The 16123-nt window shown below is 41.5% G+C and overlaps 1 protein-coding gene across 1 annotated transcript; it reads left to right on the top strand.

The window, feature by feature from the left end:
- The first annotated feature begins 2439 nt into the window (after positions 1 to 2439).
- On the top strand, positions 2440 to 12071 carry LOC307027808 (adenylate cyclase type 5-like). The gene is made up of 3 exons (XM_079696160.1): positions 2440 to 2776; positions 3332 to 3456; positions 9569 to 12071. Exons 1-3 carry the CDS (start codon positions 2632 to 2634, stop codon positions 9695 to 9697), a joined length of 399 nt encoding a protein of 132 aa, XP_079552286.1. The 5' UTR covers positions 2440 to 2631; the 3' UTR covers positions 9698 to 12071.
- The last annotated feature ends 4052 nt before the right edge of the window (positions 12072 to 16123 follow it).

Genomic DNA, 16123 nt, shown 5'->3' with positions numbered 1-16123 from the left:
GACTTCCTCACAGAGCCCCTCCTCCAACACACACGAACGCGCACATGACCAATGAGGGCACGAGATAAGTTTGTGCACAGATGGAAGGCTGACAGGCAGGTAGGCCATCCAGTTACTTTAGCCGGGCCGGCTCAGATGATTGGTCGTGCTTTTTACAGCTCCACGGCTTCCACAGATGACATTTTTTTATGTATTTATTGTCAAAGCACTTCAGATATTCATTGCTATCGGATGTTAAGAGCATTCCATGGAATATAACAAAAAGTGTATCTGGAGCCGGTTTCTCAAACTTACCTACCCCACCTTTAAAGGTCCCCTATTATACTGTTCTTCATCAATATATTATAGTTCTCAGATATATACAAAACATGTTTCTGAAGCAGAGGTCGCGTTGACAGAATATTTTCCGTCTATGACGCAAAAATCTGAAAGCAGTCCGTCATTTTGAAAGATTAGAACAAACTCGGAACAGCGTCAAAGTTGATCAAATCATTGAAGTGTCTGTGAGTTTTGGCTTTACGCTGTGCGCGCTCCCACGAGGTGCAGTGGGGCATTCATAATAGTATTTTATTAGTCCCCGAGGGGAAAATGGGTTGCAGCACATCACAGAGGCATTTAAAAAGTTAAGACAATCAGGGTTACCTTGGTTGCTGATTGGCTAATGGTTACTCAAGCCAACACATCATTATGACATCACAAAGTGGCCAAAATCTGATCAGCTCATTTTCAGACAGGTTTTTATAGAAATGGATCAAAAAGAGAGAGAATCTTTGTTCCTGAAACTTTCAGAGTCTCTTTACACAGAGGGGACACATGTTGATGTAGAAGAGACATGAAGGAGAGGGGACACATGTTGATGTAGAAGAGACATGAAGAAGAGGGGACACATGTTGATGTAGAAGAGACATGAAGGAGAGGGGACACATGTTGATGTAGAAGAGACATGGAGAAGAGGGGACACAAGTTGATGTAGAAGTGACATGAAGAAGAGGGGACACATGTTGATGTAGAAGAGACATGAAGGAGAGGGGACACATGTTGATGTAGAAGAGACATGAAGAAGAGGGGACACATGTTGATGTAGAAGAGACATGGAGAAGAGGGGACACAAGTTGATGTAGAAGTGACATGAAGAAGAGGGGACACATGTTGATGTAGAAGAGACATGAAGGAGAGGGGACACATGTTGATGTAGAAGAGACATGGAGGAGAGGGGACACATGTTGATGTAGAAGAGACATGGAGAAGAGGGGACACAAGTTGATGTAGAAGTGACATGAAGAAGAGGGGACACATGTTGATGTAGAAGAGACATGGAGAAGAGGGGACACAAGTTGATGTAGAAGTGACATGAAGAAGAGGGGACACATGTTGATGTAGAAGAGACATGAAGGAGAGGGGACACATGTTGATGTAGAAGAGACATGGAGAAGAGGGGACACAAGTTGATGTAGAAGTGACATGAAGAAGAGGGGACACATGTTGATGTAGAAGAGACATGAAGGAGAGGGGACACATGTTGATGTAGAAGAGACATGGAGGAGAGGGGACACATGTTGATGTAGAAGAGACATGGAGAAGAGGGGACACAAGTTGATGTAGAAGTGACATGAAGAAGAGGGGACACATGTTGATGTAGAAGAGACATGAAGGAGAGGGGACACATGTTGATGTAGAAGAGACATGGAGGAGAGGGGACACATGTTGATGTAGAAGAGACATGGAGAAGAGGGGACACAAGTTGATGTAGAAGTGACATGAAGAAGAGGGGACACATGTTGATGTAGAAGAGACATGGAGAAGAGGGGACACAAGTTGATGTAGAAGTGACATGAAGAAGAGGGGACACATGTTGATGTAGAAGAGACATGAAGGAGAGGGGACACATGTTGATGTAGAAGAGACATGGAGAAGAGGGGACACAAGTTGATGTAGAAGTGACATGAAGAAGAGGGGACACATGTTGATGTAGAAGAGACATGAAGGAGAGGGGACACATGTTGATGTAGAAGAGACATGGAGGAGAGGGGACACATGTTGATGTAGAAGAGACATGGAGAAGAGGGGACACAAGTTGATGTAGAAGTGACATGAAGAAGAGGGGACACATGTTGATGTAGAAGAGACATGGAGAAGAGGGGACACAAGTTGATGTAGAAGTGACATGAAGAAGAGGGGACACATGTTGATGTAGAAGAGACATGAAGGAGAGGGGACACATGTTGATGTAGAAGAGACATGGAGAAGAGGGGACACAAGTTGATGTAGAAGTGACATGAAGAAGAGGGGACACATGTTGATGTAGAAGAGACATGAAGGAGAGGGGACACATGTTGATGTAAAAGAGACATGGAGAAGAGGGGACACATGTTGATGTAGAAGAGACATGAAGGAGAGGGGACACATGTTGATGTAGAAGAGACATGAAGAAGAGGGGACACATGTTGATGTAGAAGAGACATGAAGAAGAGGGGACACATGTTGATGTAGAAGAGACATGAAGAAGAGGGGACAAATGTTGATGTAGAAGAGACCTGTAATATACCGACTGTTCCCCTCCTGCTTCCTCAGATCATCAGTGAGGATCAGTTCCGTCAGCTGGAGAAGATAAAGACCATCGGCTCCACCTACATGGCGGCCTCCGGCCTCAACGACTCCACCTACGACAAAGTCGGCCGCTCGCACATCCGCGCGCTGGCAGACTACGCCATGAGGCTGATGGACCAGATGAAGTACATCAACGAGCACTCCTTCAACAACTTCAAGATGAAAATAGGTGAGCCGCTGAACAGAAGGAAGGAGCTGAGGGCTTTTCAGTGAAGTTAACTGACTCAGGAGTGAAAGACCAACACTAGCTTATTTACAAACTGATGACTAGGCAATATGTATGTACGAAACATTTCCAACCGTGCAACAACATTTAAATAGTCCTACAAATACTTTTATTTTATTTCCTTCTTATTTTTGTCTAAGCTCAAGGGTTGCAGACCCCTGGCTTAAGGGATGTCACATGTTGGGCTTTACTAGACTGGTAGCCTTTCATTGACTTGCCTTTACCTACTAAATCCTTAATCCATGTTACTGATGACGATTTTTTTAAATAATCAGTGTGTTCATATTTTGTGAAAGCCTTATCGGTCAAGCCGTCAATATCGTCGCAACATCGGTAAAAAATATGGGTATCAATTTAAACAATGTTTCCAAAAGTAAACACTTGTAGAAGATATTCTCACATTATTTGTTTACACATCCGAGTCCAGCTGGTTTGTTGTTAATGACTTACCGTGTCTCGTGTTTTATTTGTTCATTGTATTTTAATTTCCTCTTTCAGGTCTAAACATCGGCCCTGTGGTTGCCGGGGTGATCGGGGCGAGGAAGCCTCAGTACGATATCTGGGGAAACACGGTGAACGTGGCGAGCCGCATGGACAGCACCGGGGTACCGGAGAGGATCCAGGTGAAGTCTCATATCATTTTAAACATATCACTACACTAATTTCAGAGATATCAAATAAAAGTAAAAATATGCTTTTTATCAAATTCAATTCAATTCAAGGCTTTATTGTCATTTGCACATTAGCTACAGTGTGGATATGTCAATGAAGAACGTAGGTCACAGCTTCCTCCAACATATACTGTATGTAGGGCATAGAACAAATAACAATCAAAAATAATCAAAACATTTTTAGATGACTTTACTTTTGAAAGGCAACAGGGAAGCACAATGCTAGATAAAGACCTTCAAGATATTCCCATTTGACTGTTTTCCAGTGATTTTGGGAATGGTTTCTGTTTGATTGGGATTTTAATACTTGTAAAAATAGAGACTAAAAGATTGATACATTATTCCAACCCACATTATGCTGACTTTTTTGATAAATGAAAGACCAATTTAGTTCCACAGACAGTCAACACTGAGCTACTTCAGCCTGCTTTTATATATATATATAATAATAATAACAATAACAATAATACTGATAGTTTTGAGTCAATAAAGCCCATTTGACATATTAAAATGTCACTCAAAATCTACCTCTATCCGCAGCCCTCAATATTAAATTGTCACATCCTTTTCTCGTCTGGAGTCAAACACATTAAAGACACCGGAACAATCTCAGCACAGTGTTCACCTAGTTATGAAAAAGACAGAATATTAAGACTACATTTAGTCATTAAAGCAGTATTTGCAGACCTCAGGACTGCTGTAGGTTTTGCCATCTTGTAGTTAGCATCAAGCTAATTTGCTCAAAAATGTGAAATGTTTACGATAATTGAAAGACTGATCTATTTACACATACAGTCGACACTGAGAAACTTCAGCATGCCTTTATATATAATAATAATACTGATAGTTTTGAGCCAAGCCCAGTCGAAATACTAAACTGTCACTCAAAATCTACCTTTATAAGCAGCCCTCTATATCAGTGTTCATTTCGTCAACAAACTTTTTTACATGACTAAGACGAGACGATGACGAGCTAAAAATTGATTATTGATAATAAAAACTATGACGAAATGTATATTTAGTTTTCGTTGACGAGACGGGACTAAGGTGGACTATCGGACATTCAAAATGCAGGGTATTTTCCCCCAGTTGTCCGTCTTGTCTGTCAAAATGCATCTTACGTCTCTAACTTGCAATGTCATTATTTCCGCTCTCTTCACTCCAGAAGAACGATCTCCCTGTGTCTGGTCTGTGTGCGGGGGTCGGGGCCTCTCTGCCTCTCTCTGTGTGGGGGGCGGGGCCTCACTCTCTGTGTGCGGGGGGCGGGGCCTCTCTGGCTATCTCTGTGTGGGGGGCGGGGCCTCACTCTCTGTCTCTGTGTAGGGGGCGGGGCCTCTCTGTGTGCGGGGGGCGGGGCCTAACAGACACGCTGCATCAGCGTGCACACAGATTTTTAAGAGTAGTACCGTTAAAAACCTTAACGATACCCATCCCTAGATATTACACAAGGAAAGTGTTAAGAGAGTGAAATGTTGCTTTTCAACACTTGATACTGTCACATTGATTCCAATTTCACATTCCTGTATTTGCCTAAGTGAATTAGTTTAAAGAGAGAAAACATTTTGACTGAAACTGGACTAAAATGTAATGATTTTTCATCGACTAAATCTATGAAGGATAAAAAGGACTAAAACAAATAACCATTTTCGTCTAAAGACTTAAGACTAAATCAAAAATAGCTGCCAAAATTAACACTGCTCTATATTCATTTGTCACATCCTGAAGTCAAAAACATTGGAGACACCGGAACAATCTCAGGACAGTATTCACCTAGCTATGGACAGAATATTAAGACTACATTTAGTCATTAAAGCAGTATTTGCAGAGCTCAGGACTGCTGTAGGTTTTGCCATCTTGTAGTTAGCATCAAGCTCATTTGGTGAAAGATGACAAATGAATCTAATGTGCATGAGCTCTGCAAACCTGCCCTTCAGACATGGCTGCTGCTGGATGTGAGGAAAAGCTACTCCGGTTAATGAAAATGTTCATTAAAAATGGCCGTGTTGGTTTTGCTTGATCAGATGTGAAATCATTAAAGCGGAATAACTCCAAGCTGCTTCGAACGCAGATGGAAACGTTTCATTTCATCCCAGCTGTCTCCACTGCTCCTTCTGAAAAGCATTTACTGAAAGCATGGAGCAAATACGCACCGCTGCTTTCTCATGAGCAGGAAACACAAAGGAAATACAAATCAATATTCTCCATTGGTGGGGATAGAATTCAGTATTCACATGCGAACAAGCCGAGACAATCAGTGCTCCAAGGGGCTTTTATACAGTTAGTCATTCATGTTTTTCAACCACGCAGAGGGATCAATGAAGCAGAAATAAACGCATTTTTAACCAATAATACAAAGTTATTGTAAATCATTTAGCTCAACAGGCATGATGTACCCAATTCTGAAGCTCTTTGTACGCAAAAACACTTCAAATCTGACCGATTTACTACTTTCATCAATCATAACCTTTTTCTTTTACATTCGATGCATTAAGGCTTCATGATATCCTTCACAGCAGACATTTGAACATATAAAATGGCTGATCACTTTCATTGAATTTTGGATGATTTAGTCAACTTTGTAACACCCATGGTGTTCCCATAAAGAAAAGGAATTAGTAACCAGAGACACACACACACACACACACACACACACACACACACACACACACACACACACACACACACACACACACACACACACACACACACACACACTCTGGATGTGTTCCCCCCTTATGTGCCCAATCCCCCAATGTGAATCACACCTGGCACACAAACAAACAAACACACACACACACACACACACACACACACACACACACACACACACACACACACACACACACACACACACACACACACACACACTCTAGATGTGTTCCCCCCTTATGTGCCCAATCCCCCAATGTGAATCACACCTGACACACACACACACACACGCGCGCGCACACACACACACACACACACACACACACACACACACACACACACACACACACACACACACACACACACACACACACACACACACACACACACACACACACACACACACACACACACACACACACACACACAGAACAATTTGACACATGTCCCGCTCTTATGTGCCCCTCCCCCCACATGGATCACACCTGGCACATCAATACATGTTCAGTGTCTGTTCTTTGTATATTTACTGCAGTGTTTCATGTATACCAGCAGTCTGATACAATATGTACAGTTTGAAAGGGTGTTAAATGAAATGTGGTGATGATTAATGGTTTTTGTGTTAATGTAATAGCAGTTAAAACAGGACCGGTCAAATTTGACCGCGAGCACCAAAGTAAGAGGACGAAGACAATAGGAGGGTTAAATAGATGTATAATAGTTTATTCCCTAAACAAATCTTCCTACTTTGTTTATATATAAACAAATAACACTTCAAATTACCACTGAAGAATTGTACATCTGTATTTACATTTCTCTAATGTTCTAACCTAAATGTGAGTTTTTGGAACCTTTTTCATTTCGGTAAATCCAGAAAGGATAAGTTACTCTCTGAATGATTTGTGTTTTCTTTAGTTTTTTAGTAACTGTAATCCTGCTAGTAACCCCAACTCTTTGATATAACAGTAATCTGATTACATCTCTTTTTATTTAACTGTTGTATCCTGTTTACGTAATCCCGTTACATCTGAGCCGTCACTGATCAGGCTTGGTAATATTGTCATTTTATGGAGGCTAATCACCAGACAAATGCAGATTGGGAATCTTTAGGTGCTGAACTAAACCATAATAATGATAAAAACAAAGAAAAGTGAAATAAAAATAACCCTTTCCCTTCCGGCCCGTCTACACTACAGGCATGAAAAAATCTTGAAGCTGGGCGTGTCTGAAGCTTGGCGATTTTTTGCAAGCAACCAATCACATGAATCTCCCGCCCCCGACATACAAAGCAATAGCAATGTTAAAACGAAGTAAACTGGATATAAACTCTCCAAACAGGCGAAAAACCTACCAGTTTCACCCACTGTCTCTGCCACCTCCCTCCATGCCTGGTTCCTCCGGTTTGTATCCCGGTAAATAGTTCCGGTCGTAAAGAACCGGGTGATTTGCTACCGTAATATCTCGTTTGGAATATGAGGAAATGAACTGCGGTCTGGCTCTCCCAGCTTGCACGCGGTTTGATTGGCTGCGCTTGCACTGGCGGGATTTGCATAAACGGGATTTGATTGGCTGATGCCAAGCATCAAGCCTCAAAAGTTGAACATTGTTGATAGATGCTCGTGATGCTTGCAAAGCAAAGCCATGCCATGCTCCCCACAATGCAGTTCGGCGAAGATTAAAAATCTTCTACGTCACCCCATTCAAGTGAATGGGCGAAGCGTTGAAAGCATTTTTTGATGCCTGTAGTGTAGACGGGCCGTTACTGTTGTCCCCCGTCGTGTCCTTGACTTGTTAATAGATTTTATAACAGTTTACTTTGTTTTTACACAAGTCATTTAACACTTGTACCACTGAATGTTTCTACATCTATACTTCCTACCTAAATCTGGGTGTTTGGTAAGATTCAGTAATCTGAATCAGTTTTTTGTGTCCTGATTGTTGGGGAACAATTTGCTTAGTCATTCAACCTTTGACCCAGTTCATCATCTTCTCCTCTCACTGTCTCCTTTCTCACGGCATAGGTCTACAGCCTTGGGTGCAGGAGCCACATATGAAGCCATTTCTGTGTTTGTTACGATACATGTTTTTTGAGTCACTATAGATGGTGGGCGTGTCATTGGATTTGTGTGGTGACGTTTGTGCTTATATCCGGTTGCTTTTACCTGCGCACTTGGTAATAGAAGGGGGAGTGAGCTAGAGAAGGACAATTGTGTTGACCGCACGCACGCATACAAGGATACACGCATATGGATATGGAATATTGCATTTTTGCTTTGGGAATAACAGGTAAAACGCATACTTTTGGGAAGACTGAGTTTTTGCGCGGACTTGTTTAGTCCCTCGCGGCACTTTGTTTAAGATTACTGCCGCAATATTGGGTATTGCCTCTATGACAGAGCACAAGCCGCCGTGAGGTCGTTTACTGTTCAGAGACGAAGGTTCCCTGGCGCACATTCTTTCCTATGGACGAGAGCTCTAGTTAAATTCAGGGTCCAGGGTCTCGCTGATAAAGAATGTTGATTATTACACTCCGAACTAGTTAAAACCTCGAGCTGCAGAAAGAGTTCTTCAGAATTGGTTTGGTAACCGCTGTGTCGACTCGTGACACACCACCTGTCTTGTGAATTCTCCGGCCGTAACTCCAAATAAACCGTCAGTGTTTGCCGTCACAGCTCCAGCTCTCCTCGTGCCTCTCTGAGTCCTGACTCTCCATTGCTACAGAAGTTTCCCCCCACACTGATTAAGTAAATATTTTACATGTAATCCATTACTCGACAAGCCTGGTAATATTGTCATTTTAATGCAGATTAAGCTTTAATGTAAACTAATCCCCCAAATGAATACTGAATCATAAGGGGCTAAACAAATCCATCATAATCACCGACCTCACCGCCTTCAAAAAACTCACCTCTTCAAACTTGTTTTTTTATGTGTGATTGTTTTTGTATTGTTTGACTTTAACTTTAACTATATATTTATTTGTTGTTCCTTTCTTCTCTTTTCTTTTGTCTTCACTATTATCTGTAAAGCGTCTTTGAGCACCTGTAAAAGCGCTAACAAATTAAATCTATTATTATTATAATGAGAAATACTTAGAAAAGTGAATAAAACACACATAAAAGCCAATAGAGACTTTATTTAATTTCAAAGTTACCCAAGAATCACACGCTTTTAATTTTTCCATTGCGGATGGACTTTTTAATTAATCTATCTATTTATTTGATTTACCTTTTTTTTTCCCCATATCATGTTTTGTAATGTCAATGGCAGGACCCTGGGGGAGAGGGATTTGCTGATGCAGTGTACCGCCAGTACTTCACTGTTCTATATGAAAAAGGTCAATTAAAAATCTGAATAACAAACATAGAAAAGTGAATTAAATATAAGCCATTCCTTCACCCTCTTGTGTCCCCAGGTGACGGCGGACATGTACCAGGTGCTGAGCTCCTATAACTACACCCTGGAGTACAGAGGGCTGGTCACAGTGAAGGGCAAAGGGGAGATGATGACCTACTTCCTCACCAGCGGACCCCCGTGCAGTTAACCTCTGCTGAGTGACAGACAGACACACTGGGGTCAGGCGTTAACCCCGCCTCCTGCAGGCTATGGCGGACTGAGACTAAACAAAGCGCCGATTCTCAAAAACCCGCTGAGGATAGGATGAGGAAAATCACCCCGAGGCTCAAAGCCAGCGCAGGAGACTCTATGAAAAGAGGCCGAGCTCGCCTGAATCTGCCATTGAGACCAAAGATGTCCAATGTCCAATCAGAGCAACCGAAGAATATTCCTCTTCGCTTTCCCATTTTACGGACGGTTTTGGGACAAACATGCCACTTCCTGTCTCTCTCTCTCTCTCTCTGCCTTTTCACCCGCTGAAAACATGTCAAACACAGACGTTTTTTTATGTGTATGATTTTATGTTCTGTATGTTGAAACACATTGTGTCCATGTTGTCGTGGTACAAAGTGTGGACGCTCAGCACCGCAGCACGACCCGTCCTTTTACCAATACCTGATCAGAAAGTACAGCTGTGTCCTATCGGAGAAAAGTGTGTCTGGCGGATGGAAAACGCTCCGCAGTGTTCGCAGAAAGCTTCTCGTTTAAATGCATAAGCCACGGTATCATCAGCGTACACACGAAACACAAAGAGGATGTCAAAGAAGAGCTTTTTTTCAAATTCTTCGACATTTTGTATTTTGACTTCAGAACACCAAACCCTATCAGATATTTTAAGATTCTATATTTTGTACATTAATATATTAGAGAGCTATCTATAAACACCAATGTGTATTTCAGATGTACATACTGCATCCTGTCGGGACTTAGCGTAGCGCCACAGCTAATCATTTAGCTTCAGCAGATTGTTTTTTTTTTCGCGCTTTTTTCACATAATTGAGTAAATCCTTTCTGCAGGAAGTTACAATTCGCCGACTTTATTGCGGTTACTGATTATTCACGTCGATCCGAGTGAGTGCGTGCTTTGAATGACGGACTAAAGGACGCTAATGCATCTGTCTTGTTGCACTCCAGCGTCCACTTTTTGCTACATCGCTCCACAAACCCCCCTTTTCTTGCTTGCTCAATCAGATGGTACGACCCAATGAATGTCCAATGATCTCCGATGAGGCCTTTAATCTGAACTGTACACTGACGGGACGGGACGGGGGGGGATGTGGAAACGTGCCCTTTTATCTGCTGGTTTTTTTGTCTTTGTTTTCCAATCGGAGCAGTTTTTCTTCAGTATTACAGCGTCACTCAACACGTCATCAAACACAAACATCTTTTAACAGATGTCCGATTTTTATTTTACCAAACACTACAGCTGGTTCTGTTGGTCTTGGCTCAGTCATAGCACACAAATCAGTGAAATGTCTGGACAGAGTGTCAAGCTTCTCAAATCAGTTATTGAGAAATACAGCACATTTGAGACTAATGTGTAAAACACGTTTATATTTTCACCGTTTTTTACGAAAGCAAAATCTTCAAAGGGTTGGAAATTACGATTGTTTAAAACCCATTTGGTTTGCTGTGTTAGTGTATTTACTTACTGGGATAGCTGCAATGTAAGGACGCCTTAAATAGTGTGTTTTAATACATTTCAAAATGTCGTTAGCAATCAATTAAAGTAGTTAAATTATATTTAAAATGATGCACAAAAAAGCTGCTGCTAAAAATATATTAAAAAAGGATTTTGCTCTCCAATTTGAAAGTAAAATGTATTTTACGTATTTGATATACATGTATTAAGCATCAACAGTACTAGTACAATATTCATTCACAAAAAAATTAGAGTAGCATGCTTCATTTTTATTTTTTTAACCCCCACTCCCTTCAAACTGCCCTGTCGAAAAAGATTTGTCTTAATTGCTAAACCATTAAACTCTATGGTATAATCCATGGGGTTAACAATCGATCCCTTGATGATTCTGATCGGTTCATTGGATATTTTAAATATACACATGAGTAAAAGTCTTGGTGATTTTGCTTTTGGTTTCCAGTTTTAAAAGTGAAAGAGAAACTTGACACTTGGTCCAGATGTTTGCTGCTTTGAGGCCGAACAATGAAACTTTGCACTCTGTTTCGTTAACGTACTGTAACCCTGGAACCATTATCCCACACTAAAACGCTAAGTCATTCTGCGCCCATGTGACCCCCCCCCCCCCCCCCCCCCACTTACTCTTTACTGTGCAGAAATGTGCCACTAGCAAACACAAATGGTTGGAGATGAGGTGAAGCTGTATTCTTTCTTCAGTCTTAAAGAGTCGGAGGAGCTCTTCGTTTCTCCTTCTCAAGTCGAGGCAGATTCTGTGACCAAACATCTTCAGAGTCAGAATCATGGGTTGTTTTTTGTTGTCATGCCAAACACTATGTTCTTTTTTTTTTTACAGTCAATAAACTGCTGAGATGTTTCACAGGTACAGGATCTCATCTGGATTCTTTGCTGCATTTATTTCACCTGTGTGCTCAGCTTGCTTTGCGCATAAAAGCTTTTATCCTCCGTTGAAACGCAAACGTCACATACTTCGGGTCTTTTAGCATCTTTAGTGTTGGTACGTGATACTGTAGGCTAAGGGGCGGGACATCTCTGAGCGGTTGACTAATCACAACAGAGCCGGCCAGCTAACCAATCAGAGCAGTCTCGGCTTTGGTTTCAGACAGAGGGTGAAAAGAGGTGCCACAGCACACACTGATATACACCGCAGGAGAGGACTCTTTAAAGTAGAGACACTACATACCGATATACACCTGAACATCAGCAGGAGAGGACTCTTTAAAGTAGAGACACTATATACTGATATACACCTGAACATCAGCAGGAGAGAACTCTTTAAAGTAGAGACACTATATACTGATATACACCTGAACATCAGCAGGAGAGGACTCTTTAAAGTAGAGACACTATATACTGATATACACCTGAACATCAGCAGGAGAGAACTCTTTAAAGTAGAGACACTACATACTGATATACACCTGAACATCAGCAGGAGAGGACTCTTTAAAGTAGAGACACTACATACTGATATACACCTGAACATCAGCCGGAGAGGACTCTTTAAAGTAGAGACACTACATACTGATATACACCTGAACATCAGCCGGAGAGGACTCTTTAAAGTAGAGACACTACATACTGATATACACCTGAACATCAGCAGGAGAGGACTCTTTAAAGTAGAGACACTACATACTGATATACACCTGAACATCAGCCGGAGAGGACTCTTTAAAGTAGAGACACTACATACTGATATACACCTGAACATCAGCAGGAGAGGACTCTTTAAAGTAGAGACGCTACATACTGATGTACACCTGAACATCAGCAGGAGAGGACTCTTTAAAGAAGAGACACTACATACTGATGTACACCTGAACATCAGCAGGAGAGGACTCTTTAAAGTAGAGACACTACACACTGATATACACCTGAATATCAGCAGGAGAGGACTCTTTAAAGTAGAGACACTGCATACTGATATACACCTGAACATCAGCAGGAGAGGACTCTTTAAAGTAGAGACACTACATACTGATATACACCTGAACATCAGCAGAATATGTCATACATTGAAGAACAGTAGTGTTTAAAACCTGTTATCATGTTCACGTTGCTCACCAACAGATGGCAGCAGCACTACGTCACTTTGGTTTTAAAACATGGAGGTCCTTCGTCTTCTTCTCATCATCATTACTGTTTATATGTGATGTAAGAGCGGGAAGCAGCATGCTAATCTGCTGATTAACACCCTGAGTGTTACTTCATCTATTACAGCTTTAATATGTATGTTTGTATAGAAGTCATACCACTGCTCATTACATTAGGAATTAATGAACGGTTTTGAGTAATTAAATACACTTGTTTAAAGATGCAGTGTGCTGGACAGTTATTTAAATTAAATTAAGCATCTGTAGATAAAATAAAGTACGATTAGAGGAAAATTAAAGGAATGAATACTGCAGGCTTTTCTCTGGGGGAACTAAAGCACATTTCGGAGCAAATACAATCAACAGTTTTAACGTTTATGACCTTTTCAGAAACAGCCACCCTGTGAGCTGTGCCACAAAAACATAGTCACCGCTGACATTCACGTGTTGCATGCTAGGTTGGAATTGTGTTTCAAGTATTCAATTCACACCCTTAGCAGCCATTTGTCATGAAAATTTACAAAAATAATAATAATCCTGCTACATGAATCTACATCTGGAGGAAATTGCTGTTCCTTGTAATTAGACTCGCACAAATTACGTCAATTACAATCATATTCATTATACCTCGTGCCATTACCTGGTAATTTCTCTCTTCTCCAAAGAGATAATTTACCGTATGATGGAGGCTGCCGATCTCAAGGTGAGGTGCATGTTTTCTTTACATGATATCCCTCTCATTACAGGACGCTTTGGATCCTCATCCTTTTCTTCAGTCTCATATAAAGCATCAGATCTCCTCCTACGCCTCATTAAGCCTCAGCAGCGCTACGACGAAAAGGCCCACAATCGGTGTTAAAGAAACAGGATGTCAGTGTAATGATAATGTCCAAGATTTCTTTAATGCTCCATGGTTGAGTTCAGAGAAAATGACAGGAGATATGATTGAAGTGGATTTAAGAGGACCTGATCACACTACGATGAAGACATTTTGTAATGGGCAAGAAAGAAAAACCCCACGTCTGCTCTTCGATATGCCTAAAATCCGGTTTTTACAACACATTATTCCCTTAATTTGACATTAGATATAAATGTACGACACACTTTCTTGTTGAAATAATTACTGAAAATGTTTAAAAAGGCATTGTTTTCACTTAAGTGTTAAATAAAAAAGCAGTAAAATGCAGAAAAGTAGTAAAAACCACACATACAATACGTTCTTCTTATATACGTTCATTCCCAAATGAAACAAAAACGTGGAAGCGGTAACATTCATTTTCCATATTTAGAGTATAAAAGCCTTGAATTTCAAACACACATTTGCGTAACTGCTGCAGGAAAGGAGAATGTGAAGCCAGTGGATTGGTCGGAGCCATATTGTGAAAAGGAGCGATTAGGTCATGTAGGTGTGGTGCTGCTGTTGGAAAAAACATTCAGAGCGCCGGATGAATCATCAGAAATGTCCCCGGACAGATCTGTAGTGCAGATGCCAGATGGAGCTGCATAGCTATCCCCATTTCCACTTTTAACATTTTCCAGAGAGTCAGATTGTTTGAAACAAAAGACGTTAGGACACTCCTGGCTCAACAGTAGAGTGAGCTGCTCACGGACAATACAACTCCATTCTTTGTTAGCATTTGTTGGGATGGTGAAAGAATTTGTATAATCAGGGGTGCACACAACTTTCTCAGTAAGGTACTCAGATGAGTACCTGGAGTCAGTGTTTGGTACTCCAACTTCTGGCTCCCCTCAAAGTTCCCATGAAGCCCTCTGTATCGCGAATGTCAACGGGTGCTAGTGGAGTATGACCGGTGATCGGTCATACTCCACTAGCACCCGTTGACATCAACCGCTTAGAGATGTCCCGCCCATTAGCCTATCATGTACAATGTGTTGGAGCGCCAATAGAAGCGCGAGTGTTACATAGTGATGTCACTCTGTTCCAGAATTAAACAAGTCCAATGGAAGCGTTTGGAGGGAGGGAACTTTGGGATTTTAGCCTTTCAACACCATTCACATGCACAAAATCCTGTATAACACACTACAGGAAAGTGAGAACCCCAAAGAGCATAATAGGGCCCCTTTAATAGACTTAATGTGAGCACTGTGATAATATGCATTACACAGGCAGCGGGTGAGAGGCTCAGTGTTTAGTCTTCTTCAGTGCATTGGCAAACCATTTCAGACCCAAAGGATCTCAAAGAAGATCAAGCCAGAAGCTACTCAGATGCTCTGAGCTGCATCGGGCCTCAGAAACACAGCAACTCGTCTTTACTGGGGCGTGTGGCGTAGTGGGTTGTCCGTAGGTGTTGGGATCAGGGGGTTCACAGGTTCAAACCCCACTGCAGTCAGCATGTCGTTGTGTCCTTGAGACAATTCACCCCAAATTGCTCCTGGGGGGATTGTCCACAGTATTGAGTATGTAAATCGCTTTGGATTAAAGCGTCGAACAAGTGACATAATACTGCCAACTCAGACCTGTTTATTCACACTTCACACGTGCATAGCTCACACTCGAATGCTAGCAGACTGTGTTTCTGTGTACTGGAGCAGGAGGTGCTTTAGGAAAGCTGAAAAACTCATAAAACATCACACACCTTTCCCTCAAACACATGTCACTGAATCAGTCAGTTAATAAATAGCAAAAAATGACAACTCTTATTGGCCCCTGAATGCACCGTCACTGAAATGAGAACCACACACAAGGCAGCATTGCATAGTTTAAAACCAAGATCTAAACCAGAGTCCTGCACCACGTCAGAAACACATGAGTTGTTGTAAAAGACTGGATGTGATGGAAATGGGAGAAGAAGTAATTAAA

This window comes from Notothenia rossii (assembly GCF_949606895.1).
Source record: "Notothenia rossii genome assembly, contig: scaffold_549, whole genome shotgun sequence".
NCBI classification, from domain to species: Eukaryota; Metazoa; Chordata; class Actinopteri; order Perciformes; family Nototheniidae; genus Notothenia; species Notothenia rossii.
Note: the sequence above shows the minus strand (reverse complement) of the source record. Positions and strands in the feature narration are given on the sequence as shown.

Bases quoted from the DNA above. Each gene is read 5' to 3' on its own strand.
- LOC307027808 (XM_079696160.1), top strand. From the start codon at position 2,632: ATGGCGGCCTCCGGCCTCAACGACTCCACCTACGACAAAGTCGGCCGC. The intron at 2,777-3,331 runs GTGAGCCGCTGA...TTCCTCTTTCAG, and splicing joins CAACTTCAAGATGAAAATAG to GTCTAAACATCGGCCCTGTG. The intron at 3,457-9,568 runs GTGAAGTCTCAT...TTGTGTCCCCAG, and splicing joins GGGTACCGGAGAGGATCCAG to GTGACGGCGGACATGTACCA.